At 50.8% G+C, this 27,816-nt stretch overlaps 1 protein-coding gene across 16 annotated transcripts in view; it reads left to right on the top strand.

Annotated features, from left to right (window-relative positions):
* Positions 1–27,816, top strand: part of NFIX (nuclear factor I X) — a 99,460-nt gene that overhangs the window by 15,753 nt on the left and 55,891 nt on the right. For 3 of the 16 annotated variants that reach the window (XM_049098255.1, XM_049098260.1, XM_049098258.1), the window contains exon 2: positions 12,446–12,977. In XM_049098255.1, coding sequence (XP_048954212.1) covers positions 12,446–12,977 — 532 coding nt within the window. Of the gene's footprint in view, positions 1–11,013; positions 11,457–11,944; positions 12,137–12,206; positions 12,978–18,242; positions 18,368–27,816 lie in introns of those variants that run through there. The other 13 variants (XM_049098257.1, XM_049098254.1, XM_049098253.1 and 10 more) reach the window with 11 other exon arrangements.

Raw genomic sequence — 27,816 nt, 5'->3', positions numbered from 1 at the left:
GACACCGATCTGGAGAGGGTCCTTTCTCTGCGCCCCTTCGCCGGCGCGTCGCTGCCTCCGGACCCCAGGCCTCCGAAGAGCCCCCGCATTTCTCCCCGCGCCGCCTCTTTTTGGGGAATGAGGGAGGGGAAATTTAGCAGGGGAGATTTTTGTTTGTTTCGAGGGTTGGCTGGGTTTGGGGGCGTTTGGCCTCCAGCAAGCACGGGGAAGAAATGTGACTAAGTGGCAGAAAATGTGCTTTCCCTTCCCCTCTCCTCTGCCTTCAGGCCCCGGGAGTTGCGCAGTCTCCAAGAACCTTTAAAAAAATTTCGCCCAGATCCCCTCTGATCAACACTGCGTTTCCTCTCAACGGATGACTTCTTGAATTTGGGGGTGCTAAGCTCCCCTGCTCCACTGCTGCCAACCATTCTGCAGCACTACCTGGGCCGGCCAAGGGGGGGAAAAGGATGGAAAATCGTGGAAAAGGAACGTGTGCACGGAGTGGGCCCGACTTAACCTGTTGGAGGAGGCTGGTGTCCGGATGAAGCCACCCAGCCACCCCTCCCGAGCTGGAGCAGCACCCCAGCATTCAGTGAAAGTGCCCCCGGGGCCTCCCAATGGGAGGCCCCTCGGAAACCAGTCATTAACACAACTTCTTATCGGCCAAATTACTTAAATGCGCTTTGGTGGTGTTAGGTCCTTTTCCTTTTCCAAGTGCAGATGACTCAGCCTACTCCAGCTGTGCCTGGGGAGGTGACCCGGGCAGCGGCTGACCCTGCCCACTGAACCCAGAGGCAGCCCATTTCAGCAGCACCCCCAGGCCCCAGACTCCCAGACTACACTGGCTACACCCCCAACACCTTATATTTCAGGTCATGTTTTCCTTCTTTCTAAAAAAATATTTTTTTTAATTTAAAGGAGTTTTATTACTTTTTTTTTTTTTTCTTTTTTAAAGCGTGAGACAGAGGCTGATGGAACCGGGCTGTTAAAAAAAGAAAGAAAAATACATGCCGGTGGCACTCTGTGGAGCTGGCGAGGCTCGCCTGCCTCACGACAGAGCTTTTTGGTCGCCAGTTCCCTTGTAGAACCGGGCGTGGGGCACCTGGGATCTCCGACACTGAAAAGGCGCTATAGAAATGCAAGGAATTATTATGATTTTAATAAAATTGTGTCTCATTTAGGAGCGCGCTTCTGCGCTGCCTCTGTCGTCGGAGCCCGGGTTTGCCGCGGCAAAGTCTGTAATCAGAGAAAAATACCAGCTTTGTTGAGGGTTAGAATGTATCATTGGCTAATGTGTGTGGTTTTTTTTTTTAAAATAATGCTAAGCATTGGAATAATTAAAGAGTGAGAAATAACTCGTCTCTTCTCTCCCCTCGTCATTGTCTTATTTAAGGGTGAAAAGCGTGCTTTTAGGCAGAGCTGGTTAGTTTTAATGCGGGCTTTTTTTTCTCGCCCGCCTTTCCCTCCGCTCCGGTCTGATTCGCAAATCCCCAAACTGGCACAAGCCGGGAAACTTGCGGCAGCCGTTCCTCTCTTGGAGTTGGAGCCTAGCTTTCCTTTTTTCCCCTCTTTCAGAGACAACCCTCTCCTCTTCCCTCCCCCGCCTCTGGGCCCTGACCCACTGCCTGGTTTGCGCTAGAGCGATTTAAAAAAGAAAGAAAGGAAGAAAGGAGCCGGGCTCTGGTACCCCTGTGCCAGCCGAGGGCGCGTTTCCCAGGCGGCGGGCTGGTGGGAAAGTCAAACTGGGTGGGGGGGTGGGGGGGTGGGGTCTCAGAGGCAGAGTTTTGATGCCTACCCTGCACTACCCCCCCCTCCAAAAAGAAGCAAGTATTTCTAAAGATCGCAGGATTAGAGGGCTCAGATCCCTTGTCATATTTTAAATTAAGCTGAACAGTTCTTTCTTCTCAGCCCCATATGCAATAGGAAGTGAAAATTCGGTCCTTGAGCCTGACTTGGCAGCCCAGTACCCGTGATAGGGGAGAGAACTGCCCACTTGGGCTGGGTCTGGCGTCCAGCCCCAGGACAGTACTACCACCACCCACAGGGACCAGATTTGAGGCAGGAGAACGGAGTACAGAGCCAATGGTGGGCATGGCCTGGGGAGATGTGGGAATCGAGGAAAGGGCGCTTCATCAGGGCTGTAGAGGTTTGCTTCAGGCTAGTGGGATGTTAAGTGGTGCCCCACCCTTCCCCCAGTTGTGGGGTGGATGGGCTCAAAAGGAAAAGGAGTTTCTGTAGTGCTTGGGAAGTCTTAGCTCCCTGTGAGAAAGAAAAGGGAAAAGTGGGCAAAAAATGGAGGTAGAGACTTGTGCCCACAGGCACTGCTTCGAGTTGCAAAGGAGTTAGTTATTTGCTTCAGGTGTTTTTAATTAAATGTGTTTCTCTTTTATTTTCCTTGTTATTTGGTGCTTAGACTTTTTCGTGATCCCTTGCATTTTGTCTTTTTACATAAGCAGAATCCCCCCCCCTTGGAGAGATATTGTGGGAGGTACTTTGCCTTCAGTGCTTTCTCTTTCCTGCTTTTTTTAAAATTTAATTTTAAAATTATAAAGTAAATTTAGTGCGAGTGAAAGTGAGGGGGGAGCCAGCTGGGGCTGGAGCCAGGGAAGGGGGAGGCAGATGCAGCAGGATTGGGCCTCCCTTCCTGTGGCAGCTCTGCCCCAGGACCCCCTCACTCCTCACCCTGATAGACTTTTGGGGACTGGAATGAGGGCAGCCTGCCTGGATGGGTGCTCACTTACCCTTCAGGAATCCCTGGCTCTGCAGAGCCACTTCCCCATTACCCCCCACATCCCTGGAGCCCCCCAGTCTCTGCCAGCCGGCAGGGTGAACAGAGAGTCTCTTACTCCCGTTGGTCACTACGGCTATTTGGCTTTCAGCTTGGTGGGCCCTGTTTGTCCAACACACACACACACACACACACACACACACACACACACACACACACACACCCTGCTGGTCTGCTAACCCTGCTGCACAGTTGGTTGCCCTGTTGATGGGATCAGAGCTGGGCAGGCACAGAGAGAGACAGAGACAGAGAGGCGAGAAACCCCTCTGCAGCAATGAGGTTTCAAGGGGCTTCTTTTCACCACACATTTTTTTGTGATCACATGAGTAGTGCATGCTGCTCTGTTAACACATGTGTATACATAGGTACTTGCATTTGACATTACTGGTGGAGGCAGGAGCTGTTTCTAAGGCATATAAACTATGAGAACTCTATAGCTTAAAAACTAAAGGCCTGTTCAGCAGTGCTGAAAATGTTATATTTCTTAATCTGGGTGGGGTTACACAGGTATGTTCACTTTGTGAAAATGTATCGAGCGCCAGACTTAGAAGTGTGCTATCTTCTGCTCTTCTTTTTACACATTTCAGTTAAAAAGTTTTTTTATTTTAAAAAAGGAAGACCCAGCCTCAAAAGAAAAGGCCTTCCCTTACAAAATAATAATAATGATGATAATAAATGATGATTTAAATAAGAATGTCCTCCAGCCTACTTTGCTTAGGTCTCCCACTAAAGAATGGTGGCAGGGCTTGTAAAAATTAGTGGGCTGATAAAAAAGCTCACAGGCGTGTGACCCACGAGGCTTCCAGACCCATCCACGTGTGTTCGGAGTGCCAGGAAACCGCCTGCAGACTCAGATCTAGTTGTAGGATTTTTAACATCTCAGGACCAAAGGATGAAAAGTGGTAAGGAAGAAGTTACTTGCCAATTACATTTTGCTGTCAACATCTGGAAAGCAAAATTGCAGCTGTTCTCTCTGCCCCCCGATTACCACCTCTTCTTTTTTTTTCTGCACACTTAAAATTTTGTATGCGTGCCATCCATATTTCGGTTTTCTGCTCTGTTAAAACATCTTCACGGCTCTGTTCAAATCGAGTTGTTGGGTTTGGGATATATATATATATATATATATATATATATACACACACACACACACACACATATATTTTATAGTCTGAGGGTGTAATTTTTTGAGCAATTTACTTGAACAGGCTGGCAATCAAGTGATAATCCCTTCCTTTTTCCCTTTTCTTTCCCCTTCTCGGCCTTCTCAGGACTGTTTAGGCCAGAAGCTTTCAGGGAGGACGCTCTCGGCTGCCCTAGCCTCTGCTCCTCTGGGCAGGTACTACAGCTTCACCCTCCACGGCCCTTCTGCGGTGTTTTTGTTTTCCCTTCGCCCCCCAAAAATATTTGAACCAAAAAGCTTCTTTTTTTTTTCCTCCACCCACAGCAAACTGAAAGGGCTAGTGAACCGTGATTCAACAGAGCGAGGGCGCCTCTTTTCTTCCTTAGCATTAATTAACTCAAGTTCGTTAGGACGTTGGGTCTGTCGCCCACAGTTTTCTCTTGTGTGTGCTGAATCGGGTCATAGAGGGAGACTTCCCGTGCAAACAGTTTGTGTTGGAGCTGGAGGACACAGAGGGGGAGAGAGGGTGAGAAAGAAAGAGAGCCGGAGAGGGATGCATTTGTGGCCGAGGGGGTGGTCAGGTTCTGAGCTTTTGGCACCCCGGTGCCAGCTTCCGCAGGGGTTAGACATCAGGGGAATGAGAATTCTCAGGTTTTCTTGGCCACAATCCTGCTAATAAAATAGTTGGGGAGAGCAATACATTTTGAAGGATTGAAAAATGTCTTCCTTCCAACTCCTAAAATTGTACATTTTGGGGAAGCTGCTTGCCTAGGCAGGGCCGGCCCAGCTCCCCTGAGCCCTCAAGCAGTGAAAATCCCAGGCTGTTCCTATCCTGGCCACCCTGCTCTCTGCCCCTGGCTCTGGGCACTGCCTGTTGCCGCGGCAACTGCAAGAAATAGGCTCTCTGTGGGCCAAGGGTGCCAGGAGTGCAGACCGGCCGAGGGCGGGTGGGGGTGTGTGTCAGAGAAACTCTCCTCTTGCCCTGGTCCTTCTGTCCTGTGGCACGGGGTAGGTGGTGGTGGGAATAGACCAGGTAAAGCAAGGCCGTATCACAGTGGAACCTGATGGAACTCTTGAAGACCTGGGAGGGCCACTAGAGGAGTCTCAGAGGTGCAGGATCAGTGTCGTGGGGAGGGAGAGGAACATCTCCCCTAGAGGATCCCTAAGCCATTTATGGGGTCGGGAGTTACAGCTGGCCTCAGGCAAATTTTCAACATTTTGCCATTTGCTCTGGCCTCTCCTGCTCTCTGGGCATTTTTACGTGGCCTCAGAGACCTCAACTTCACGTGCTGGTTTCTCCTTCCCGTGCCTTTTGTCAGTTTTTCAGTTCTCAGAGAAAGTTGTGAAGCTGGCTTGTGGGGTTCTTCCTTCTTCTGGGGCCGAGGCCATGGCTGAGTGGCACTTTCTAGTGGCACCAGGTGGGTGAGACTCAGGCTCTGCACTGTTCTTGCGCCTTCAAGTCCAAGTCCATGGCTATCCTCTGCCTTGTGCGCCCAGCGGAGGATCCCACGTAGCCCTCCAGCTGGAGGACAGGGCTCTGGCCTTCCTGGCTTTTATTTCTATTTGGTGGCATAAGGAAGTCTCAAGCTAAATAGTGAATTAAAGACTAGGGTTTTTGTTTTCTAGTCTCTGTAGAGGATGAAAGTAAATTTCCAGATGCACTAGAGAGAATAGACGGTCTTCCCAATACCTCTGTTCCTACCCTATTTTATTTGGTGCCAGGAGGGTGAGGGGAGATGCGCCTGGAGCAGGGTAGTGTTTGGAGCCAGAACGAGGCTGCCTGTTGGCCCGATCCCAGGCCACCGCTCCCAGTTTGTATGTAGACAGGAGGAGAAAAAGAAGGGAAAGGGAGGTGGTTTTATAGGAGAGGAATGTGCGGCCTGGTTCTGATGCAGGCCGTATCCTAGACCCAGCATGGGGGTGTAGGGCAATTCCATTCAGCGATCGCGAGGACGCTAGAAAAATTGTGTGGGGCTGCCTTTCCTGAGCAGAGGAAAACAGGCCCAAGTCAGCCAAAAACCCGCTTTGTCCAAATTCTCTGAGCCTCCTCGCAATGTGCATTTTCTGGTTTCCATGCCTGGCATTTCCAGATTCTTGGATGATTTTACTCTGGCTGCAGAACCCCTTCCCGCCTTCCCCCACCCCCTGGAGAGGGGAGGCCCCACCTACCTCTAGGATAAGCCGGCCTGGCCCCTTCCTTCTGCCTGCACTACAGTTCTTTTTCCATTTTTGCCCCAGGGTCCGGACACTGCCTTCTTCTGTGCCTTCTTGTGTCCCTCCTTCTGTGGGACAAGATGGGAGATATTGGGGATACAAAGTTGACCTCCTTCCGTTCAGGCCAATGATGAATTATAAAAATCCCAGGAATTGGGCAGACTAATCAGGGCTCTATTTGTGGCTTTTCACATTTTCCTGCTTCCTTTTTCACCCAGGCTGCAGATAGGCAGTAGTAAAATGGATACTGAAATATCTGGTTAGTCCTATGTAGGTTTTGTTAGTTATTTGCACTCACTGTGTATAGTTTTCCAAATTAGCATGGAAATATATATATATATATATATATATATATATATATATATATATATATAAAATCAGCATGTGTCCAGGGTCTGAGAGAATAAATTTGGGTCTTAAAGCAAGTAGGATGTGGACAAATAGGATTTTTGTAAAGATAAACGTTCAAACAGCAGCCCTGTTTTAAAGATACAACTTCTTATGCTTCTAGATGTTTCACTATTGGCAGGTATGGGTCACTTTTGAAAACTGTCTCAAGCTGGGAAGACTATTTTGTTTCCTTGAAGACTTTTGAATACTGAGTGAGGTTCTGTATGAATTTTCCTATTTTCCCTTAAGTAATCCACAAGGCTTCATTTGTTTTGTGGAGTTTTGGAAAACCACGCATTTTACTTTCTTCACTTTCTTGCGATAGAAGCAGGCATTTTCCTCAGCTAGTTTTTCTTTTTTACCCCTGACCCAGAGCCCTTGTTTTTTGTCCCTGCTTGTGTTTTTTTTTTTTCTTTTTTCTTTTTCTCTTTTCACCCTTGTCTTCTCTCCCTCCATCTTTGTCTTTCTCTCTTTGCAGTTTTGGGGCCAGCTTGGCTTTCTCGCTCCAGGTTTGGCTTTCTTCTCCCTTTCTCTCTCTTATCCTCTTTTACTGTGGTCTGATCAGTCTTTTTCTCTTGGAGGCACATTATTCCTAGTGATGGCTGAAACTGGCTTGGGTATTTCAGAAATGTTTCAGTGAAAACTGTTGCTTTAAAAAAATCAAATTCTATATGCTTGACAATAAGAGAGGCCCTTCTCTCACAAAGGCAGAAAAATCCCTTTCCACAAACCAAAAGCCCATGTTAATTTTTAAAGTCTTATCTCTGGCTTCTCAGTTTTTCTTTTAAGTGAAGAAAACACCTTTCCCCCAAAATTGCCTGCTTTTCTTTTATTTTCTCTCTTGTCTTTAGTTTTGTTTTTTGCTCCCTGCTCTCACCAGCATCACTGGCTTCCTCTCCCCCCTCCCTGTTATTTTTCTCTCATCCTCTCTCCCCCCTCCCCTCTCTCAGAGGCCTGCCTGTCCCCTTGCTCCCTCCATACCCTGAACCCTTGCACTTGTGGGTGACTCAGCCCTTGGAGAAGCCTTGAATTGTCTGAGGGTTTTTTGTCTTGGCTCTTGTCCGTGTGCAGGGTGCAGAGCCTCTGAGCCCGCAGCCCAGGCGGGAGGGGAGAAGCGAAGGAGGCTGGGTCTGGGACAGGTAATCTTCCAACAGAGCCTCCACTCTCTTAACAAAAGGGGGACAGTCCCCTTTTGTCTGGGGCTCCTGAGAGGCGTGTCTAGGGCCTAGAGCCACCACTGGGGCATGGAGGAGGAGGAGGTTGCTGCGGTGGGGGCATACCCAGTGTTTCTGATGGAACCCGATTGATTCCTCTCCGTGTGTGCCCATGGAAGAGAGAGCTTCTCCCCTCCCTCCAACCGTTAGGAATACCCTGGCCTCTGGTCTCTCTTCCAAAAAAGAAACTCTCCTGCACACCCCAGACAGTGGCCCCTGTGGGAACAGGGTTAGGGGAGAGTGCTCCCTGGGAATCCACTCTGCCCACCTTCAAGGTTACAACAACTGGCAGGAGAAGGACAATTGCCGATTGTTCTCCTTCCGTGTTACTCCCCTGGGAAGGGCCTGTTGCTCCTCCTGTTAAGAGAGCATTGAGGGGGTGCAGTGGGCTCTGTATGGATCCCTGAGGCTCTATTGAAAAACTCCGCTGGCCCTCCTGGGCCACTTCTACGTCCACTCTCTCTGCCATTCCCTCGACCTTTGACCCCTCCCTCCAGAATGAATCGTGCATCTTGTCCTGTTTCCTTAACTTCCATGTGGATCTTTCCATCTCCCCACCACCCACCCTGTTGTACCACTGGTTTCTGAATCAACCCATGTTTTGCGCATCTTTTCTACCCGGCACTGTGGTCTGTGAAACAAAATATGCCAGAATTCTCCAGGAGGCCCATGTTGGCCATTTTCTGTTCGGTTTCTAATATTTAGTATAAATCAAAATGCCAGAAAAACACCCGTGTGCCAAATATAAACTCACTTCTGGTTTTTACCATCTCATCTTGACTCTAGAAAGTAAGATTGCTTCTCTCAAGGTGGAGAGGCAGGGTTTGGTATCTTATGTCACTCAGTTAACATCTTTGGCTAATTGGACTGAAGCTGGTTATTAACATGATGTTAATTATTGAATGCTACTCTGAGGCCTGTCCGCAATGACACCTGCCTCCTGCTTGCTCACCTCTGCTTCTCTTGAGGTCAGCTGTGAGCTCTCTTCAGACAATTCAGGACCTGGACCAGGGTCCCAGGTGCTGGCCCGCACCTTTCCCATTGTCAAGGTTCAGCGCCAGCCCAGGGCTGCATGTTTTGTTTTGGCACACCCCAGGCGCTCTTCCGGGAACCTTTCTGCCAGCATAAAGGCCACCGAGCACAGGGTTTCAGATGGGGAAGAAAGGGGCACGAGTGAGCAGTGACCTTTTTCTCGATGCCAGCTGAGGGCTGAGCCTCGCCTGGGGAGAGGGCAGCTGTAGGGACAGTTCTGAGCGGGATCAGTCTCTCCCTGTCTGTTCGTGTTCTCTGCTCTTCTTTTAATAACTGTCCCCTCCTTACAGCTTTTCCAAGGCCTAAGGCAGGCTGCCCAGTAGCCCCTAGCAGAGAGAACCCTGTGGAGGTGGCACTCACCCCAGGCCTCCCTCTCCTGCAATCATCCTCTCACTTGGCTGGGAGGAAGGCTGCTTCCCCATGACTCGGTTTCCCCAAAGTTGTCCGGCTTTTCCTGCTAGAGCCCTTTCTTTTCTTGTTTGTTGTTTCCTGGCTTAGCTTTCTCCTTTCATGCTGATTTCTTTTTGTATGCTCTTGCACCTTGCTCCATAGGGGTTCTATGGGTTCGGGGCCCTTTAGTCTGAATTGAATTGGGGGGATAGGTGAGTGTTGCCCCTCCTCCAACCTAGAACCTAGAAGCACTAAACATGGATCAAGTAGAGAAAGCGAAGCTGGAGAAAGCAAAGAATGAAGTGTCTAGGGACTGGGGGGAGGCATCGCAAGACTCAGTGACTGTTCAGAAGTAGTGTCCATCTTCCTGCCTTTGTCACTTCTCCCTGGGATTGGCTGTTGTGTTTGTGGCTGCATGTAGTGCTTGTCAGCGGAGTGCTGTGACAGGAGGCTATTTTAATAAACTGTTGCAGTTTCTCTAGCCGAGCTGCATTGCGTTGGCATCCCTCGTCACCGCTAATGGAGCGTGCGTGGCTGGGTGTAGGCTGAGGGAGGCAGTCAAGCTCGCTGGGGGCCTGGGGGTGGGGGTACACCTCGTCTGGGAGTGTTCCTGCCAGCGGCAGCCAGGCTCGGGGAGGAAGGGGTGGCCGCACCCTGGGCGCCAGGTCCCTGCCCTGGAAGTGCTGCTGGCATCGACACTTTCCGAGCTCTCTTTCTTCTCTTTCTATTCATAGCACCGCAGGCTCGCGTGTATGGCCAGGGAGGAAAACTTCCACTCGCCCCTGTGCGCTCCATAAATAAAAAAAGAAATAGAACCAGAAAGAGAGTGTGAGGGCCTGAGAGAAAGAGACTGAAACCAAAACACAGAGAAGGCGCAGCTGCTCTCCCCAAGGCCTTCTGGGGCGCCCGCCCGAGCCAGGCCTTTATTTATTTCTTTTTCTGGCTTAAAAAAAAAGAGAAAAAAAATCCGTGTCTTCCTCAATCCTAGGCCCCCCCCCCAAGCTCTACCCCCCCCCTTCCAAATTTGCTGGCTGGCTGCTGCCAAATGGACCCGAGTGGGAGCCTGGAATGAAAAATTCATAACTGCTGGACTTTGCTTGTTCATTAGACGTGAACTTGTCGATTGGGCAAATTGTTTTTGGTCTCCAACTGCCGGGGGCTCTCCCCACCCTCCCGGCTCGCCTGGTTCCCTCCTCCCCTTGGACACAGCCATTGGCTGCTCGAGGATGTCTCATTGCCAAATAGGTGGATCCTTCTCTCTCTCTCTCTCTCTTCCTTCCCCCCCTTTTTACTGGCTTTGGCACAGGCAAATGGATGGGGATTGAGCATGAAAGGGGAGAGAGAGGGAGTTTGAGAGAGAAAAGCAAAAAAAAAAAAAAATAAATAAATAAATAAAATAAATAAATTAATTAATTAAAAAAATCCAAAACCCAACCAGCTCGCTCTCTCTCTCTCTCTCTCTCTCTCTCTCTCGCACTCTCTCTCTCTCTCTCTCTCTCACACACACACACACAGCACCATCCCATCCACGTCCTCCCTCGCTCTCTCCCTCGCTCTCTTCTTTCCTCCCTCCCTCCCTTACTCCCTCTCTCTCTTGCACGCGTCTGCCAGCGACGGTCTGCAGCCGGTCCGAACTCGTCCTTTTCCCCGGGAATCTGCGAGCTCCCCCTTTGCCTGCGATCAGGCTCAGAGGCGGAGGGAGGCAGCGCGAAGTTTACACCCCTGTGCCGCTGCCAAAGCCGAAAGCCTTTTTCTTCAGCTGCTGCTTTCCCCCTCCTGGTTTTTGTTTTTGTTTTGTTTTGTACGGGGGGGGTGGGGTGGGGTGGGGGGTGGGGTAGGGTGTACTGTGTGTTGGGGGTGATGATTGGGAGGTAGGTTTTGATTTTTAAATTTTGCATATTTTCCTTCTCTCTCTCTCTCTCTCTCTCTCTCTCTCTCTTAAAACTGAAAGAGGATGCACAGGAGGCGAAATTGAAAATTTTTTTGTTGGCTTTTGTTTACCTGGCGTGTGTGGCAACCGGCTCGCTCCCTCTCTCTGCTTGCTATCCCTGACCTTTCTTTCTTTTTGCTCCTTTTCAAAAAAAATATTAATTTCCCCCTTCTGTGCAATGGAGCGTGGAGGGGGGAGGAGGGGGAAGGGTTTGAGAATCCACCCAAGCCCGGCCCCTATTCCCCAGCACACCAATAATAACCCCCTTTAAAACATTTACCTTCCTCCCCTGCTCCTCCCCCTCCCCCTCCCCCCACCCGCCCCCAACTCACAACTCTGTTGAGTCCAGAAGCTCAGAATCGGGCGTTGGGCTTTGCCGGGTGCTTCAGATCAATGGTAATTATTTAATTTTTTCCAGTTTTATTTTTGTAAACAGAAATCAATTATTATTTAAACTTCAAACAAGCAAACAAGCAAAAAAAAAAAAAAAACAAAAAACAAAAAGCGAGAGCCCAGCCCTCTGTCACCTGACTGAGTGGGAAAGAGGGTGAAGGGGTCAGTGGGGAAGGGGCTGCAGGACGCCCCACGTAGCTTTTAACCCTAATGTGGCCGAGGCAACCACCTTATTTGTGCTAACAAGAAGTGTTTTGTTCCTTATTACTGTGATTAACATTAGTATCGGTGTCGGTAACAAAGCTGAAATCACATATTTAGGATTTAGATCTGATTAAAAAAAATGCTGGGGTGGATGTTCCAATTGGAGCAGGAGAAAAGAGAATGAAAACAGCTTGGGGAGGGGAAAGCCAAATCCGGTTCCTCGCTGGCTCCTGGATGTCATGTTCGCTCTTTTTGGGGGTGGCCAAAACCCGACCGGTGTCGGGACACGAGGCGGCCCCCGCACGCCTCGCCTGTGCGTCCTCGAGAATCGGTGCAGACCGGACACTGCAGCGGGGCGAGCTGACAGGAGTTTGCGGCAGCGATAGAACATGGAGATGTCATGGGCGCGACAGAGCCTGGCGGGGATACCAGCAGCGTGTGTGTGTGGACGGCAACGTTGTCTGTGCGCGCGTGTGTGAGTGAGTGAGGGAGAGAGAGAGAGAGAGAGAGAATAGGTGTGTGCTCAGGCTCTGGGTGCCTCTGTCTGGCTGCTGAGGCTGAGATGGGAGCAAGCGGCTGGCTAGGCTGGTGGTGGCTCCAGACCACACTTTTGTAGAACAATCACAAGAGAAAATTGTTGTGGGAGGGGGGAAGAGGAGGAGGAGGAGGCGATTTTTCTTGTGCCCCCCTTCTAACGCTTCTTTTCTCCTTTTCTCTTTCCCCCTCACCCCGTCTTCCCCTCCTCCCGTCCTCCCTCGCCCCGCATGCTCCCGGCTTGCCGCCTGCAGGATGAGTTCCACCCGTTCATCGAGGCGCTGCTGCCTCACGTCCGCGCCTTCTCCTACACCTGGTTCAACCTGCAGGCGCGGAAGCGCAAGTACTTCAAGAAGCACGAGAAGCGGATGTCGAAGGACGAGGAGCGGGCGGTGAAGGACGAGCTGCTGGGCGAGAAGCCCGAGATCAAGCAGAAGTGGGCATCCCGGCTGCTGGCCAAGCTGCGCAAAGACATCCGGCCTGAGTTCCGAGAGGACTTTGTGCTGACCATCACGGGCAAGAAGCCCCCCTGCTGCGTGCTCTCCAACCCCGACCAGAAGGGCAAGATCCGGCGGATTGACTGCCTGCGCCAGGCCGACAAGGTGTGGCGGCTGGACCTGGTCATGGTGATTTTGTTTAAGGGGATCCCCCTGGAAAGTACTGATGGGGAGCGGCTCTACAAGTCGCCCCAGTGCTCGAACCCCGGCCTCTGCGTCCAGCCACATCACATTGGAGTCACAATCAAAGAACTGGATCTTTATCTGGCTTACTTTGTCCACACTCCAGGTAGGTCACTCTCAACCCCCCTCCCCATTTTATTTTACTTGCTGGCATTTGTTTTATTGTTCCTCTTCTTTCCAAAGGATACACGCAATGGGCCTAACTCGTGCGCGTGTTCTGCCCAGGGCTGCAGCATGTGTGATGTTCCCCTTTCCCTTCTTCCGTTCCCTTCCATCCTGTCCATTCTTCCTCCTTTGCTCTCTTGCCACGGTACCTACTGGATTGTCGTGCATCTCCATCTTTGGAGGACTCATCTTACCCCAAAGACGCTGCAGGGCTTAGGACTAGGACCAGGCTGCCCCAGAATTATCCACCGTGGTGAGAATTGGTGATAAACACCACCACACATGTACAAAAATCACTCGTAGCTCAGATTTAAAATGAGTCAGAAGTATTGGAAGCCGGGTGCTGGCTTCCCTGCGGCTTCCCCACAAGTCCCGGGGAAAAGCGGGATTTGGCACAAGCGGGGTGGGCAGCAGTTCGGCGGAGAGAGGGGTGTGCAAAACCCCCGGTTAGGAGCCAGGATGAATAGAAAAGAGGAAAGAAGGCAGAGGCGGAGAGATTCTGGGGCCCAGATGCCCAGGCGGGAGCTGTTTTGGCTGGGATTTGGCTGTTGGGAGAGGAGGAAAGTCATTTGACTTCATAGAGAGTGAAAAGGAGCAGGAGATTCCTTGCGCTCTCCCATCCACAGTGTGCGGCTCAAGTGGGGAGATCCCGGGGTGGCTGCCCGCAGCTCCCACCCCTCTGCTGGGCAGCAGAGATGCTCTCCCCAGCACAGGCAAGGCAGGGAGGGGCGTTTTTGCGGCAGTGGTCTGAAAGAAACAAACAATCCAAAAACTCTGCAAATTTCCCTTTTCCTTTTGTGTTCCAAAGTAGTTCCACTTCTCTTTGCTTTTCCAGTTTCACCCAGCATTTTGGGTCAGAGTGGTGCAGTTCTCTTCCTCTGTTCCTTTCACCGACTCCCCCTTTCCCTTTTTATAATTTCTTTCCGCTTTTGTTTTCTTACAAATTGAAACAGAGATGGCTGGTTAATTTTTAGCCTCCACTCAGCTACGCCCAATTTACTGCCGCCTTTGAAACCTAAACGGGCGGCACTCTGTGATTAAGCAAGGCAGAAGTGTGTTTACATTATGCCCAACCAACTTGTAATGAGAGGGCTACCAAACCTTTTTCTGTGTGTGTGTGTGTGTGTGTGTGTTTTTCCTTTCCACCATTCCGGTATTTTTTCCCCCCTTGTTTCCCTTCTTTCTCTCTTTATGCAAATGTAACAATGTGGCTTAACTTCAACTCTAGTGAATGTTCTTTCCCACAAGTGTGTGTGTGTCTTCCTTCCTGTTCATTCATAAAAAAGAAAAGCAACTCACTTTTCTGCTGTGGTCACTCGCTTGCCTGTTTGGAAAGTTGGGAGGAGCAGTATGACTTAACCCAGAGATGAAATTTTGGGGTGCTTTTAGCACTGCGTCAGGAAGGTAACCTCAACTCAGGTTAGCTGAGGGTTTAGATGTTGGACAACTCTAGGGAGGAAAAGGTGGTGTTTGAGGACTTTCTCCTTACTTACATTCTCTCTCATTCTGAGAGGTGGCTTTAGTGGTCCAATGGAGGCAGCAGACAACCCCCCATCCCCACCCCTAGAGCCGTTGCTCCTTCCAGGGATCTTTCTAGGGCTGTACCTGGCCCTGTGTGACTATCATGACCCCTCATGAAGAATGATCAGCTACCAGTCTTCTTCCTCTGTTCATCCTTTTGCTTTCTGGAAATGAGACTAAAGAAAAAATTTAAGAGTTATTCTCTCATTCCCTGTCTACACAGCAAGTCAGACTGGGGAGGGTGTGTGCCTGGTGGTGCTGGAGGTAGCTTGGGGGTAGCTTGGAGGCTTGAGTTTGTGTCTGTCAGATAGATCTTCTGCAAGGATTCTATACCTTCTCATTTCAGAACTAGGGCTTCTAAGATGGAAATCAATACTCACCTTTCTCTGGCTTCCTCCTACCCTGTTCTCTAGCTAGATTCCTATAGCCAGGCTGTTTTCCGGGCCTCTTTTATTTTGGGCCAAATTCTTGACTGGTGCCAGCATGGGGCTGAGGTAGGATGAAGTGTGTGTGATGAAGGAGACCGTTTCTGGCCAACCTTCTGGCTCCTGGACTAACCAAGCAGGTGTCTGGAGAAGGGAGGCATCCCTGCCCGCCCCCCAGCTATAATGAGATCATTTGCCCAGGAATATGAGCAAATTCATGGCCCATCGAATGTGGCCGCAGACATTTCTGTCCCGGCTGAGGTCCAGTTCCTTGACAAAAGCTGAGTGGAGAACTGAGGACATTTTAAAATAATTCATCTATACTCTGGCTCCCTGGACTCCAGATAGTTTCAACAAAGGTAGGATTTCTTGCTGGAATTGCTCTAATTCAAACCTGCCTTACTGCAGGAGTGGGGGTGAGTTGTTGCAGCATGGGCTACCAGTGGGCCTGGGATAGGTGGTCTCAAGAATTTGAGAAGCAGGCACAGCTTTCTCCCCAAGCCACCCCAGTTTGCTAGAAAATGTCTTTTCCTAGCTAATTCCCCAAACAGCATGGATCTGACAGTATCTGCCCTCGGACATCCCCAGCAGGGTGCCACTTCCTCCTTCTTCCTACTGTAACCTGGGAGTGGGGGCTAGGGTGGCAAGGGCTCAGACAAGAGTTGCTGTGGATTCCAAAAGAAGTACTTTTCTTCCCTTAAAACTGCGCCAGAGGACCCAGTCTGGGCTGAGCGGTGGTGCTAGGTTCGATGACAAGTGAATTTGACATGTTGGTAAGCATGAGGGCACTACTTTACCTCCAAAGCACCTGGGGCCCTTGTGTGCTCTTGTTTTGCCCTGCATGAAGCTTCAGGAGGAGTCATGGTTGGAGAGAGAATAAAGGATATGTGTGTGATATCAGGAGCTCCACTCCCAGTGTGTGGGGTACAAAAGACCACCCAAAGTATGTTATGGCCCCCATGAGGGTTAACCTTCCTGCTGGGAAAGGACTCTTATCATGTGTCTGTCCCATTTAGGAGGGGAGGTTGAGGCAGAGCAGGGTCAGAGAGCACTGCCATGGGGAGGAGAGGTGCATCTGGGTGGTGTCCTTTCATCCAAAAAGGTTGCCCAGAGTTTAGTGGTCGGAGACAGACGGGAGTTTGGGTCCAGGAGGCCTCTGTTTGTGTGGGGATGGATGGCTGAGCTGGTCTGGAAGTGCTGCTAGACTATTTCCAAAGCTTCCATGGGGCCCTGAAGGTGAACTGGTATCTTCAAATCTGCCCTAACCTAGGCTTCAACTCCTGGAAATAGAAAAATCTTGGGCACCTGGCTGGCTTTGTTGGTGGAGCATGTGACTCTTGATCTCCGGTTGTGAGTTCGAGCCTCACACTGGGTGGAGAGATTACTTAAAAAAAAAAAATCTGAGTAATAAAATGCTTTACTGAATGGAAATGGCAGCTTCTCCTTGTCAGCTTCGTCTGACAGGCCCGTAGTGGAGGCGCATGAAGTCCAGATATGTGGATGGTGGTTCTTTCCTCTATCTTCACTTTTGCATTGTGGAGAAATTCATGCGTAGAAGGAACAGCCCCCACTACCAGTGCCAATAGTTGCCAACTTGTGGCCAGTCTGGACTCATCCATACCCCCACTGCCCACCCACACTGTTGTTTAGAAGAAAATCCAGGCTTTTCATCTGTAGATCTATCTCTGCACATCTCTAAAGATAAGGAGTTGAGGGACACCTGGGTGGCTCAGCGGTTGAGCGTCTGCCTTCGGCTCAGGGCTTGATATCGGAGTCCTAGGATCAAGTCCTGCGTTGGGCTTTCTGCATGGAGCCTGCTTCTCCCTCTGCCTGCATCTCTGCCTCTCTCTCTCTGTGTGTCTCTCATGAATAAATAAATAAAATCTTAAAAAAAAAAAAGTTGTGAAGAACGTAACCGTGGTATCACTGTCACACCTAAAAATAATCCACAGTTTCTTTAGTATAGTCCAGTCAGTCAGTGTTCACATTTTCCTAATCATCTTCTAATTTTGTTTGTTTGTCTGGGTCAGGATCAGAATCAGAATTGGGTACATACAGGGACGTCTTACTGGCTCAGTCGGTAGAGCATGCAACTCTTGATCTCGGGGTCGTGAGTCCAAGTTCCGTGTTTGGCATAGAGCTTTAAAAAAAAAAAATCAGGTGCATGCATTGCAATGGGTCACTACGGCTTTCAAGACTCATAATCTCTAGGTGGTTCTCCTCCTCCATCTTGGTTTCTTTTCTGGCAGTTTATGGGTTGTTGCTATTGAAAGACCTGGGTCATTTGTCCTGTAGGGTTTCTCCGTCTGGACTCTGCAGGCCGTGCTCCCCTGCATTGTTCAGTGCAGTGCCCTGAAAGGAGACTCTGCCTCCTTCCTCACCTCCCAAGTCCTGGGACGACTGGACCTTACCTGTCACAGAAATGGATTAGCACCTAAGGATTTGTCTAAGTGAAGTTTTTCAAGTCCACAGTCACCCGTCTCAGGTATAAGAGTCCCCTGGTTTATGCTCTGTGCTTCAGAGCTCAGGGCTTTGCCGTGAGCACTGGTTTTCAGGTCTGAGGGAGGATTCCTCATCTGGGTCCTTCCCTGGTGGTAGAGGGCATCGTTAGCCCTGCCAAGATGCAGCCAATGCCAGCAATACCCCTAAGCCTTCGCTGGACACTCAGCCTGTCTGGTGGCTCTGGTGCCAGTACATGGGAGGGGCTGTAGGAACACCAGCTGTGCTCTTGGGGAAGTAACCCCCAGTGTGGCCCCTGGGCCACCTCATCCCTAGCCTTTTTTTTCAAGGCCCAGAAATGCCACCGGTCCGCGTCTTTGAGGCAGCACCATCTGGTACCAGGGCTGGCGGAGACTGCAGGGCCCAGGAACCAGATTCATAAGATTAGCAAGTATCTACGGATCATCTTTTAACCTAATGTAAGGTCCCCTTTAGAACATCCTGGAGGAGACGTTGGTGTCGTGCAAAGGTCAACTTCGGTCGTACAATTCTTCTGTTCGTCCAACCCAGAGAACGGTTAAAGGGATGAAAGCAGCTAACATGTACAGATATGGGCACAGAGCGGGCAAGCGGTGGCTCACAGCTGCCGCACTCACTGCTGTTAGGCCTTCATGAGCCCAAGGCTGCCTCCCTATCACCTTCACCTGCCAGTTTTATTTCTGGTAAGGGATTGTGCAGGTGAGAGCTAAGTTTTCTGTAACATGGCAGCCTCTTAGATGCTGAAGCCTACTCTCATGGTTCCTTTCCACCCTTCTCCCCAGGAAGCTGTCCTTTCTCCAGGCCAAACGTTGCCAGTCCCTCCCGCCTCCCGCACTGGATGCAGCTCCTCGAGCCCTTGCCATTTTGGTCACCACTCCCTGGAGGCCCTCTTAAACTGGAGCATTTGGTATGGAACACAGAAACTCCAGGCGCGATCAGATCCCATGGTAGCTACGGGATTTGCAGGGCCTTCCACCTACGTAATTTGCGGGGCCCCATGCAAAATTAAAGCATGGGCTCCTAGTTCAGAATGATTAGGGACTGCCATGTGACAACAGTGAGAGCATTAAAATCAAGCGTGGGTCGTGTATGACTGTTCAGGTTGTACACCTGAAAAGCTGACCCAAGCCACCTGTGCTCTGTTAATGTGACATGGGATGCCTTGTTTGGTGGAATGGAAGGGTGATGGGAGCTCAGGCTAGCCTCAAGAGGGGATGTGACCCCAAAGACATCAGAAGTGTCCAGACCAGTCCTTTGACTTGTCTCATTTTAGGACTCCCCTGGCCATCTGCTGCTGTCCCCTTTGTCCATAGCTGTCTGCTCAACCGGTCAGTGGTCTGCACTGGCTGTGACACAGAGGGGGTCTTGGTGGAGTACTCACTCTGAACTGGAAGCTATAGCTCAAGGGAAAAAAGAATCACCCTTATCTAAGCTTGAACCAGTAGAGTGAGGGCTGTGAATAAGCTGGAGGGGACCTGGATGCCTGAGCATGGTGATCAGCTGTGCTCCACCACCCACCCACAGGAAAGGGGGCCACCCTGCAGCATGAGGTCTGGGCTTCAGACATGCAGAAGGACTTCCTGAGGATTCAGTTTACTTTTTGGCACTGCCACAGGATGGTCAAATTTCCTTTATTCATGAAATACGCACTTGGTGAACCTACTGTGAGTGAGGCTCTTCTAAGAATGAGAGACTCCTTCATGCAGCTGGCAGGGTTTGGGTGAAGGCCTCATGATGACTTCTAGAAGGCACTGTCCCATAGGCATGAATGTGCAGTGATCCATGCTGGAGGGGAGGGAAGACCCGCTAGGGCTTCACCAGGGGCTATGAAGAGGGAGGCAGGGCCCTTCTCTACCACTTCCTAGTGTTGCAGAGACCTGGGGCACTGGGGAGGGGTGGGCCAGAGGGGTGGAGGGCTGTGCCATGGTCCCCCTCTGCTCTGGTGTCCTGCAGCAGCTGTGCAGAGAGGGCACAGCTGAGCATCCCCTTTTCTGCCCAAGGAAGAGGGTGTCTCCCTTCCCACCCCTTTCTCTCTTTGCCCCATCGGTCCCACCCCCCAACCCTGTCTCAGGAGCTGCCACGCTTCAGTTATTTTATCCTTCAGTGTCCGATTCAGAAGTCCTTTCAAAGGCCCCAGCCGTGTCAGCGCGGTGCTCGCACAAAAGGCCTCTTTGATTTCTTGTTTGTTTTCATTTGCCAGTGGAGGGGGAGGGGGCTGGAGAGAAAGAGCTTCTGGGTTTTAAAATTTTTATTTGGGTTGCTTCATTCTCAGACGGGTCGGTTCCCTGGAACTCCTTCCTGAGTTGGGGGTTTGAAGGTGATGGGCGGTCTTCTGGGGAGAGCACTGATGCGGGAAGTGGGGGCGGCCCCACCAAGCAAAAGGGGGAAGTGTGAGGATTTGGGATATGGTCATCGGTTCACCTTTAGACATTCAGTGCTAGGCCCCAGGGTGGGAAGGGTCAGGTTAGAGCCCGCTGCTTGGGTAGGAAAAGGTCCGATATGCCTGGCACCAAAGGACATTCCCGTGTTAGCCCTGTTGGTCCTGTAAGTCCCTAGTAGAGACGTCGGCACAGCTGTAGGATTTGAGCAGTCTTGAACCTTGACTTCGCCCATTTCCCTTCAGTACCCCAGGTTCTGCCAATGTTCCCTCTTCGTTGGATGAGAAGGGAGTGGGGATCCTTCTAATGTGCACATTCCTCAGAAATTCTAAGTGTCTTCAAATACAGGCTGAGACACCCCACTCTCCATCAGAGTATGAGGTAAAGGGGTAGCCTGGTGTCCTGTTGCCTCCAGGCCTGGGACAAGCCCCTGTCCTCCCAGGCTTGCTCTCTCACCCCACCCCATACCACTTGTCTCTCCATGATGGCTGGTTTGTGAGACACTACAGCGGGGGTGCCCCTCCCAGAGGACACGGCCCATAGCTCCTGGAGGACTTTGAGGACAGGGAGCTGAGGCTGAAAGGAGATAGAGGGCTGCCTTTGCCAGCGGTTTGGGACTGGAGGTATCCAGACTGATGCCGGTCGGAGGGCATACATTAAGCACATGTAGGTGCGTCCAAGCATGCAGTAAGAAGGGGCACAGCCCATCGGGTGTTGTGCCTGTGTGGAGGCCTGACTGCCACTGCTCAGGAAGGGAACGCAGGAGAGCGGGGCTTGGGCAGGTGGTCACAGGCGTCAGCAACGGGGAAGTGTGCCCACTGGGTGAGGGGGCTCCGCAGGGCCTGGCTGGCAGACGGGAGGAGGAGGCTGGGGGGCTGAGAGATAGATAAATATAGCTGATGGCATTTCTGATGATAGGTTTTTCTTGGCACCAAGGGCACCGTGGAAAACAGCACGACAAACGCCGGCCCCACAGGCCGCCGTCGCCATTTTAAGCATGTTTGAGCCGAGGGGTTGCTGGCATCAGAAGAGGGTCCCAGCAGGCGGAGGGGCTGCGGCAGGGAGGTTTGGCTGGACTGGGCCTCACCGCCTGGGTGCCTGTGTTTTTTACTTTGTCCGTATGGATATCTGCTGATTCTCTGGCCCTCTGGGGATTAAAAAATATTTTGGGGTTGCTCTTTGTGGGCTTATCTCCCAAGTGACTTGTCCCCCCCACCAGCCGCCATGGCTTGTCTATTGGTGTGTGTATGAAGGGGTGTTCTGGCTCTTGTCCTCACTTTTGATGTCTTAATGATGACCTGGCATGCTACTGCCCCAGGTCAGGGCCACTGTTTGCTGTTATTTGTGGGGGACACCCAGTAACTTAAGGGGCACCCATTTGTTCCGGCTCCCCACAACACTTCTTGTTTCCTGTCTGATGGAGGAAGCAGCACACCTCTGCTCTCCACCCCCCTGCTTTAATTCCATTTTTTTCCATCAAAGGCCCAGTTGTGGCTAAGGCACCATGCCGAGTCCTGTCGGTGTGTTAACCATCAAAATTCTTACACTGATCCTAGTTTTAAATCTGTGCTCCCGGCTGAATGTGTTTGTGCTCAGGTGACACACAGCAGACTCCGTGCGCAGTAGAGGGATCAGTGAATCAGACCCGGGGGCCTGGGAGTCTTCCTGGAAGATGACCTGTTTGAACCACATCTTGAAAGACAGTGAGGAATTAGCTCGTTTTTGTCAGCTGGCTGAGCCTTTTCAGCTGCCAGAAACCGATTCCCTCCTCACAATGGTTGAATGATATAGGCAGGGCAGGTATTATTATCCCTGGGCCGTACAGAGACGGGAACCCGAGTACAGAGATGTCAAGGCACTCAGGTCAACGCGATGAGTTTCTGGCAGAAGGACCCCAGGATCCTGGTCACTGAATGCTTCCACCTGTGGGCCTTGCTGCTCCTTGAACTTCGTGGGGATTGCTGGCCTTGGCAGAGTCTCAGAGGAGAAAGCTGTGTGGGTCCCCATGGTCTCCGTTGCTCTCTAGGAGCTAAGACATGGGTCTGGAGCCTAGCCTGTGGCTCAGCTCAAGGGCTCCCCCAGCTGCTGAGCACGTGGGGTGGAGACAGTGATCGGGCACCTGGCCTGTCCTTGACACTGGCCTCCCTACCAGCTGGCCCCCTGCCTCTGACCTGAGAGGCAGCGTGATACGGGTTGGGTCTGCTGGATGTCTCCACCCTGTGGTGGCCAGCTTGGCTTCTTGGCACCCCTCCCTGTAGTGTGGGGAAGGGCAGGTAGAGTGGGCAGGAAGTCCAGGCCTGGGGCCAGGCAGCTCCACTGGATCTTGGGATCCCTGATCCTTGCTCTGTCACGCCCTTTTCCTGGGAGTCTGCTTGGAATGGATGTTTGAAATAAAAATGAATGTAATTATCCTAATTAACCAGATGATTGCTGGAAGTTTTGCAATAATCTTATCTACATTATCTTTTATGCTCCTTCACATAAACTCTCACCCTTACCTCTTTCTTAAAATTTGAAAACTTTGGGTCTGTGTACATTAAAAACTCTCCCAATATGTGGATGGGTGGAGTTGTAGGGATAGGCTAGCCCATGCTAGAGATTTTCCTGTTTCTGTGACTAGACTAGTAAGACAGGGACATAACCTCTTAACCACTGATAACAACTCCTGTAGAGCAGAACTTTCTTACCACGGCACTGTTGGCTTTCAGGCCAGACGATTCTGTTTTGTGGAGACTGTCCTATGCATTGTGGGGTGGTTAACATCTCTGGCCTCAACCTGCTAGATGTCAGTTGCAACACCACACACCAGGTGTGACAGCCAAAATATCTCCAGACATTTCCATGGGGGAGAGAATTGCCCCAGCTGAGAGTCTCTGACCTGAAAGAAATAGGGGGATTCCAACAGAACATTGCCCACATTTCCCTCTTGCCTCTCCTCTCAGTCACATGGCCACAGAACCTCTGAGCCCTGGCTGCTCCCCTGCATATCTTATGCCATTTTTCCTCTCTGGACAGCAGGACCCTGGGCTGAAGCCATCTGGGGTGTCCTTTGCTTCACGGGAATCATAAGCCCATCTAAGAGTCTTCTACTGAATGTCCCTCCTGATATCTTGCATCATGGTCTCTATGTGCTGGGGCTGCTGATCTGGGGACTAGAATAGGGGATCTGCTATTCAGCTGACCCAGGCCTATGTGGCAAGCCAGTGAGTCTATCAGGCCCATCCCAGACCCTGAAGAGCAGCAGACATTTGTTTCTGCAGCATGGGATGCAGAGACCAGAAGTGTCACCTGAGGCTCAGCACTACTCTTTTTAAATGCTGTATTTGATTTTTTTTATTACAGTAGTGAAACACACTATTTAAACACACTATAAAACACAATTTCTAAAAAATTCAAACAATAGAGAATTGGAAGAGACAGATAAGCTTCCCAAACAACCCTCGTGCAGCAGACAGAAACTCACTTCCCTGATCTGTGTAGGTTCTTCTAATTTTTTTCGATTCTTAGATCAAATAACTTTTAAATATGGAGATATCTATTTTAAGAGCAGATGGTGTGCTTGGGCTAATTGAACCAGGTCCAGGGAGTGCCACTGTGGTCTTGACTTTTCCCATTTCACCCGTGTCCCTATCACACCACATGTAGAGCTGATGTCTCTGTCCTCTCCCCCCCACCCTACTTCCTGGAGCAGGGTGACCAGCAGAATGTGCATTAGTGTCTGAGCAGCCAGCATCCTGCTGAGGGGCATTTCTATTGGCCATGTCACCTGGATGGTGGAAGTCAGGACCTGAGCCCCAGCCCATGCTGAGACATCACCCCTTCCCACCAAAGGCTCAGCCACCATGGCATTGGAGGTGTGACAGGGGCCCTGAGGGAAGGAGGGGCCGCTGAGAAGTGGCCTGCTTGGCTGTGCCCTGCTTGGCCTAGCCTCTCCTTTCTGGAGCCAGCTTCACAGCTCTTTCCTGGAGGCCAGAGTGATCCTCTGCGTGGGGTAGACTCTTCATCAACTAGCCTAGAGCCTTTTCTAGACCTTACAGGCTCCTTCTAGGGTCCACGGCTGCTGCTGCTTTTTTCCCTTTCTTAAAATGGGGGGTGGGGTGCCTGGGTGGTTCAGTAGGGTAAGCAGCTGCCTTCCTCTCAGGTCATGATCCAGGAGTCCGGGGATCTAGCCCACTACTATAGGGCTCTCTGCTCTGCTCAGTTGGGAGTCTGCTTCTTTCTCTCTCCCTCTGCTCCCCCCACCCCTGCACGTGGTCTCTCACTCTCTCTCAAATATATAAATAAAATCTTTTTTTAAAAAATGGGGGGTGAGGTGTCCCTCAGCCTTCTGGGATTTATTCCCTCATAATTCTTTGTGTCAGACTTAAAGATATGGCAGAGAGAAGAGTGTTCTCTCTAGGCCAGGGGCAGGGACAAGACTGGGAAAAGGAATCTAGAGAGAGCTTTGCGGTTGGGTCAGCTGGTGAAGGGGAAGCTGCAGATGACAACCGGGAGTAGGGTGACACCTGGTGACTCTTCTGGACTGGGCGGAGTGTGCAGAGAGATCAGGAGATCCCTGGAGGCGGCCTGCAGGAGGCTGACTGAGTGTAGCCTTTGAGGACTGTGTCCTTATTATGCCTGCAGATTATATCCCCATTAGCGCATAATTATTATATAATGGGTGTTATTGCATAATGGCAGTTATATAACACGTGGCCCAGAATACGGGATGTGTGTATGTGTGTGTGTGTGTGTGTAATAAGTGTATATTCTCTGGCTATAAATAGCTGCCAGCCCTGCACTGAATCTGTGGTCACACCAGAGCCACCTTATAAATACCCAGCACTGGGCTATAAATTTCCGAGTGGTGACGTAGGCAGACATGGTACCTAGTTAGGAGGTGGTGGGAGGGACCTGCAGCCCCACCCGGCCACATGACATCATTGTTTCCATAGTAATAAGAATGCTCCCTGGGGGACCAAGCAAAGAGAGGCCTTTAAAGGGAGGAGGCAAATGGATAGAAAGCTGGGCGGGGGTACTGTGCCTGGGGCTGAGCAGGGTGGGGTCCCCTGGGCAGAGGGCTGCAGGGGTGAGACAGGCCCTTTACCCTTAGGTGTTCAACCAGTGGCAAGGCAGGAAGCTCCATTTTCTTTCATCTCTTCTTTAGAGGGTCTCAGAGCCCCTCCTTGTGTGTAGCAGGTTGTACGAGACTCAGCTGCCCATTAGGGAGAATGAGGGAGCCACACGGCCTCTCTCCATTTTTCCCTCCCCCAGGTGGACCCTCCTCATAGCTCTGGTGCCACTTGAAGGGGAGCTGAACATGGGCAAACCAGAACTCTGCACCCCAGTCATGTCCTCCCCAGGGCGGGACTGTTTCCCCTACCAGAGGTTTTAGGCCAATTTGGCCTTAGTAATATAAGAAATATGTGAGCAATTTGGAGCTCGTCTCAGAAAGCCTTGTGGAAGTCATGGCACTGGGAGATGGCGCCTGGGAAGACACAGGAGACAGGATAATATTTTGGCCCCAGAAGAAGCTATGGGGTGGGATGTCATCCATTTCAGTGTATGAGACATAGTTTTATATTGGATGGTGAAGAGCTACTCTTCGCTTTTCTGAGGGTAGAGGAAGAAATCGGGTTGTTGGCATGAGGTGGAATTGAGGTTAGTTGGGAAGAAGGAAGGGTGGGTGACCAACTTGTCACAATATGACCAGTAGTTTTCTAGTTTCAGCACTGGAAGTCCTTTGTCCCAGGAAATACCTCTGTCCCTCAAACATCAGGATGGTTGGTCACCCTAGAACAGTGGTTTTCCACGTGGGGGGACTTTGCCCTCCAGGGAACACTTGGCAATGTCCATAGACACTTTCGGTTGTCACAACCAGGGGAAGATGCTGTTGTCCTCTAGTGAGTCAAGGCCAGTGCACAGGATAGTCCCTCAACAAGGAATCATCTGGCTCCAAACATCACTAGGTGGTGAGGCTGAGAGGCTCTGCCAGGGGGCAGGGGTAAGCAGAGCTTCTGTGTCTCTCCTCAAGATGGCCCTTGCTTCTGCTAGCAAAGAGGCCACCACCGGCTGCCCCGCCCCCCCCCATCCCTTTCTGCATTTCTTGCAGCTCTATTTCCTGTGCTTTTCTTGGTAATGTGTAGGGTTCTGGGGCTGGGAGACCTTTTCTAGGGAATCATGGGCTTCTCAGAGGCCACCTCCCCATCAAAGCTCAGAGGCTTTTGCAGCTAAGACAGTGCTGAGTGTAACTCCTGCTAGGAAGCATGGTGCTGGTGTGAATCTTTTGCCTGTTATTTATTTATTTATTTATTTATTTATTTATTTATTTATTTATTTATGATAGAGAGAGAGAGAGAGAGGCAGAGACATAGGCAGAGGGAGAAGCAGGCTCCATGCACCGGGAGCCTGACGTGGGATTCGATCCCGGGTCTCCAGGATCGCGCCCTGGGCCAAAGGCAGGCGCCAAACCGCTGCACCACCCAGGGATCCCTGTTATTTTTTTTTTAAGATTTTATTTATTTATTAATGAGAGACAGAGAGAGAGAGAGGGAGAGAGGGAGAGAGAGAGAGAGGAAGAGGCACAGGCAGAGGGAGAAGCAGGTTTCATGCAGGGAGCCCGACGGACTCGATCCCGGGTCTCCAGGATCAGGCCCTGGGCTGAAGGTGGCACTAAACTGCTGAGCCACTTAGGCTGCCCCTCTTTTGCCTGTTATTAAATAATAATAATAATAATAATAATAATAATAATGGAGAAATCATTAAACAGCAATCCCTTATTGCCTACCAAAGAGTTTCCAAGAAGCAAAACCTGCCTACTTCCCTCACCTTTCAGGCAAACACTTCCCAGGTAGACCTGAGCTGCCACTAGCTGCTGGCCCAAGGGGGTCCCCAGGTGTACCATTTCCAGGGCGAGAACTTGTTTCCCCAAAAGCCCACTCCCAGACCCAGCAACTAGGGCAGGACTCTGCTACTCAAAGAGACTTTACAAATGGAACAGATGAAGGAGCTCCATCTTATTCTGGCATGTGGAGTTCACAAAAATCTGGTTTACCTGATGTCATTTGTAGCAGATTACATTTTGCATGTGTACATGAAATGTAATCATGAGAGTCTAGCACTTTCTTTCTCACCTGTGTTTAGTGCCTGTTTAGTTTACTACCTGCCTATAGTTTACTTGGTGCCCTCTGGCCCTGACCACATGCGTAGTGTGGCCAATTGGGTCATTGTTTCTTCCTGGAGGGGGCCCACAGACGGCCAATATGGTGGTTCGTTGGCCTGGTCTGCACTGGGTAGTTGGCCAGAATAGGAGGATCAGCTGGGCTGCAGGCTGCCCCTTCTGTGTGTTGAGCTCAACTTTTGAGTTTGGACTTGGGATAGAGATAGCTAATGAGCACGGACTGGGGAGGCTGGGCCCACAAGTCTGCAAGCAAGGCCCTGCCTGCTGCGCCAAGGGGAACTCTGTGGGGAGCAGTGCTGGCTTCAGACACAAAGGCCACTGCTCCATAGAGTAGTAATCCTCAGGGTATTGCCAGCCCGAGAATATGGCCAAACGAGAGGCCCCTGCCCCGAGGATGGGCCAGATTTCTCTCACTTATTTATGGTATTGTGGTTTATAAAGTGGGCCCGGCACACAGATCTCTGGGCACAGTTTCAAATACAAGCATTTCTTTTAAATTAAACACCATGCGCGCGCACACACACACACGGTCTGTTTAAGCCATGCTGCTGCCCAGGAGGGTTTGGCCACGTGGGTCAGTAACTGAGGATGATGGTCCTGAACCACCATTTAATATTAGATTTTGTAACTCAGAGATTCATTAATATAATTACTCAGATGCCAGCCTGGCTTGGCAAGGTCTCTTGAATTGTGTTCCTCTCCAACAAAGCACTCTGGCTGCAGGGATGCCCCTGGTGTGCCAGAGCCCCACTTGCTGGTTTGTGGACTGTGGGCAGAGGCATGTGTTGGCCTCTTTGGAACACCCTCTCTGGGAGAGGC

This window comes from Canis lupus, chromosome 20 (genome assembly GCF_003254725.2).
Source record: "Canis lupus dingo isolate Sandy chromosome 20, ASM325472v2, whole genome shotgun sequence".
NCBI classification, from domain to species: Eukaryota; Metazoa; Chordata; class Mammalia; order Carnivora; family Canidae; genus Canis; species Canis lupus.
The sequence above is the reverse complement of the archived record's forward strand: the minus strand, read 5'-3'. Positions and strand labels throughout refer to the sequence as shown.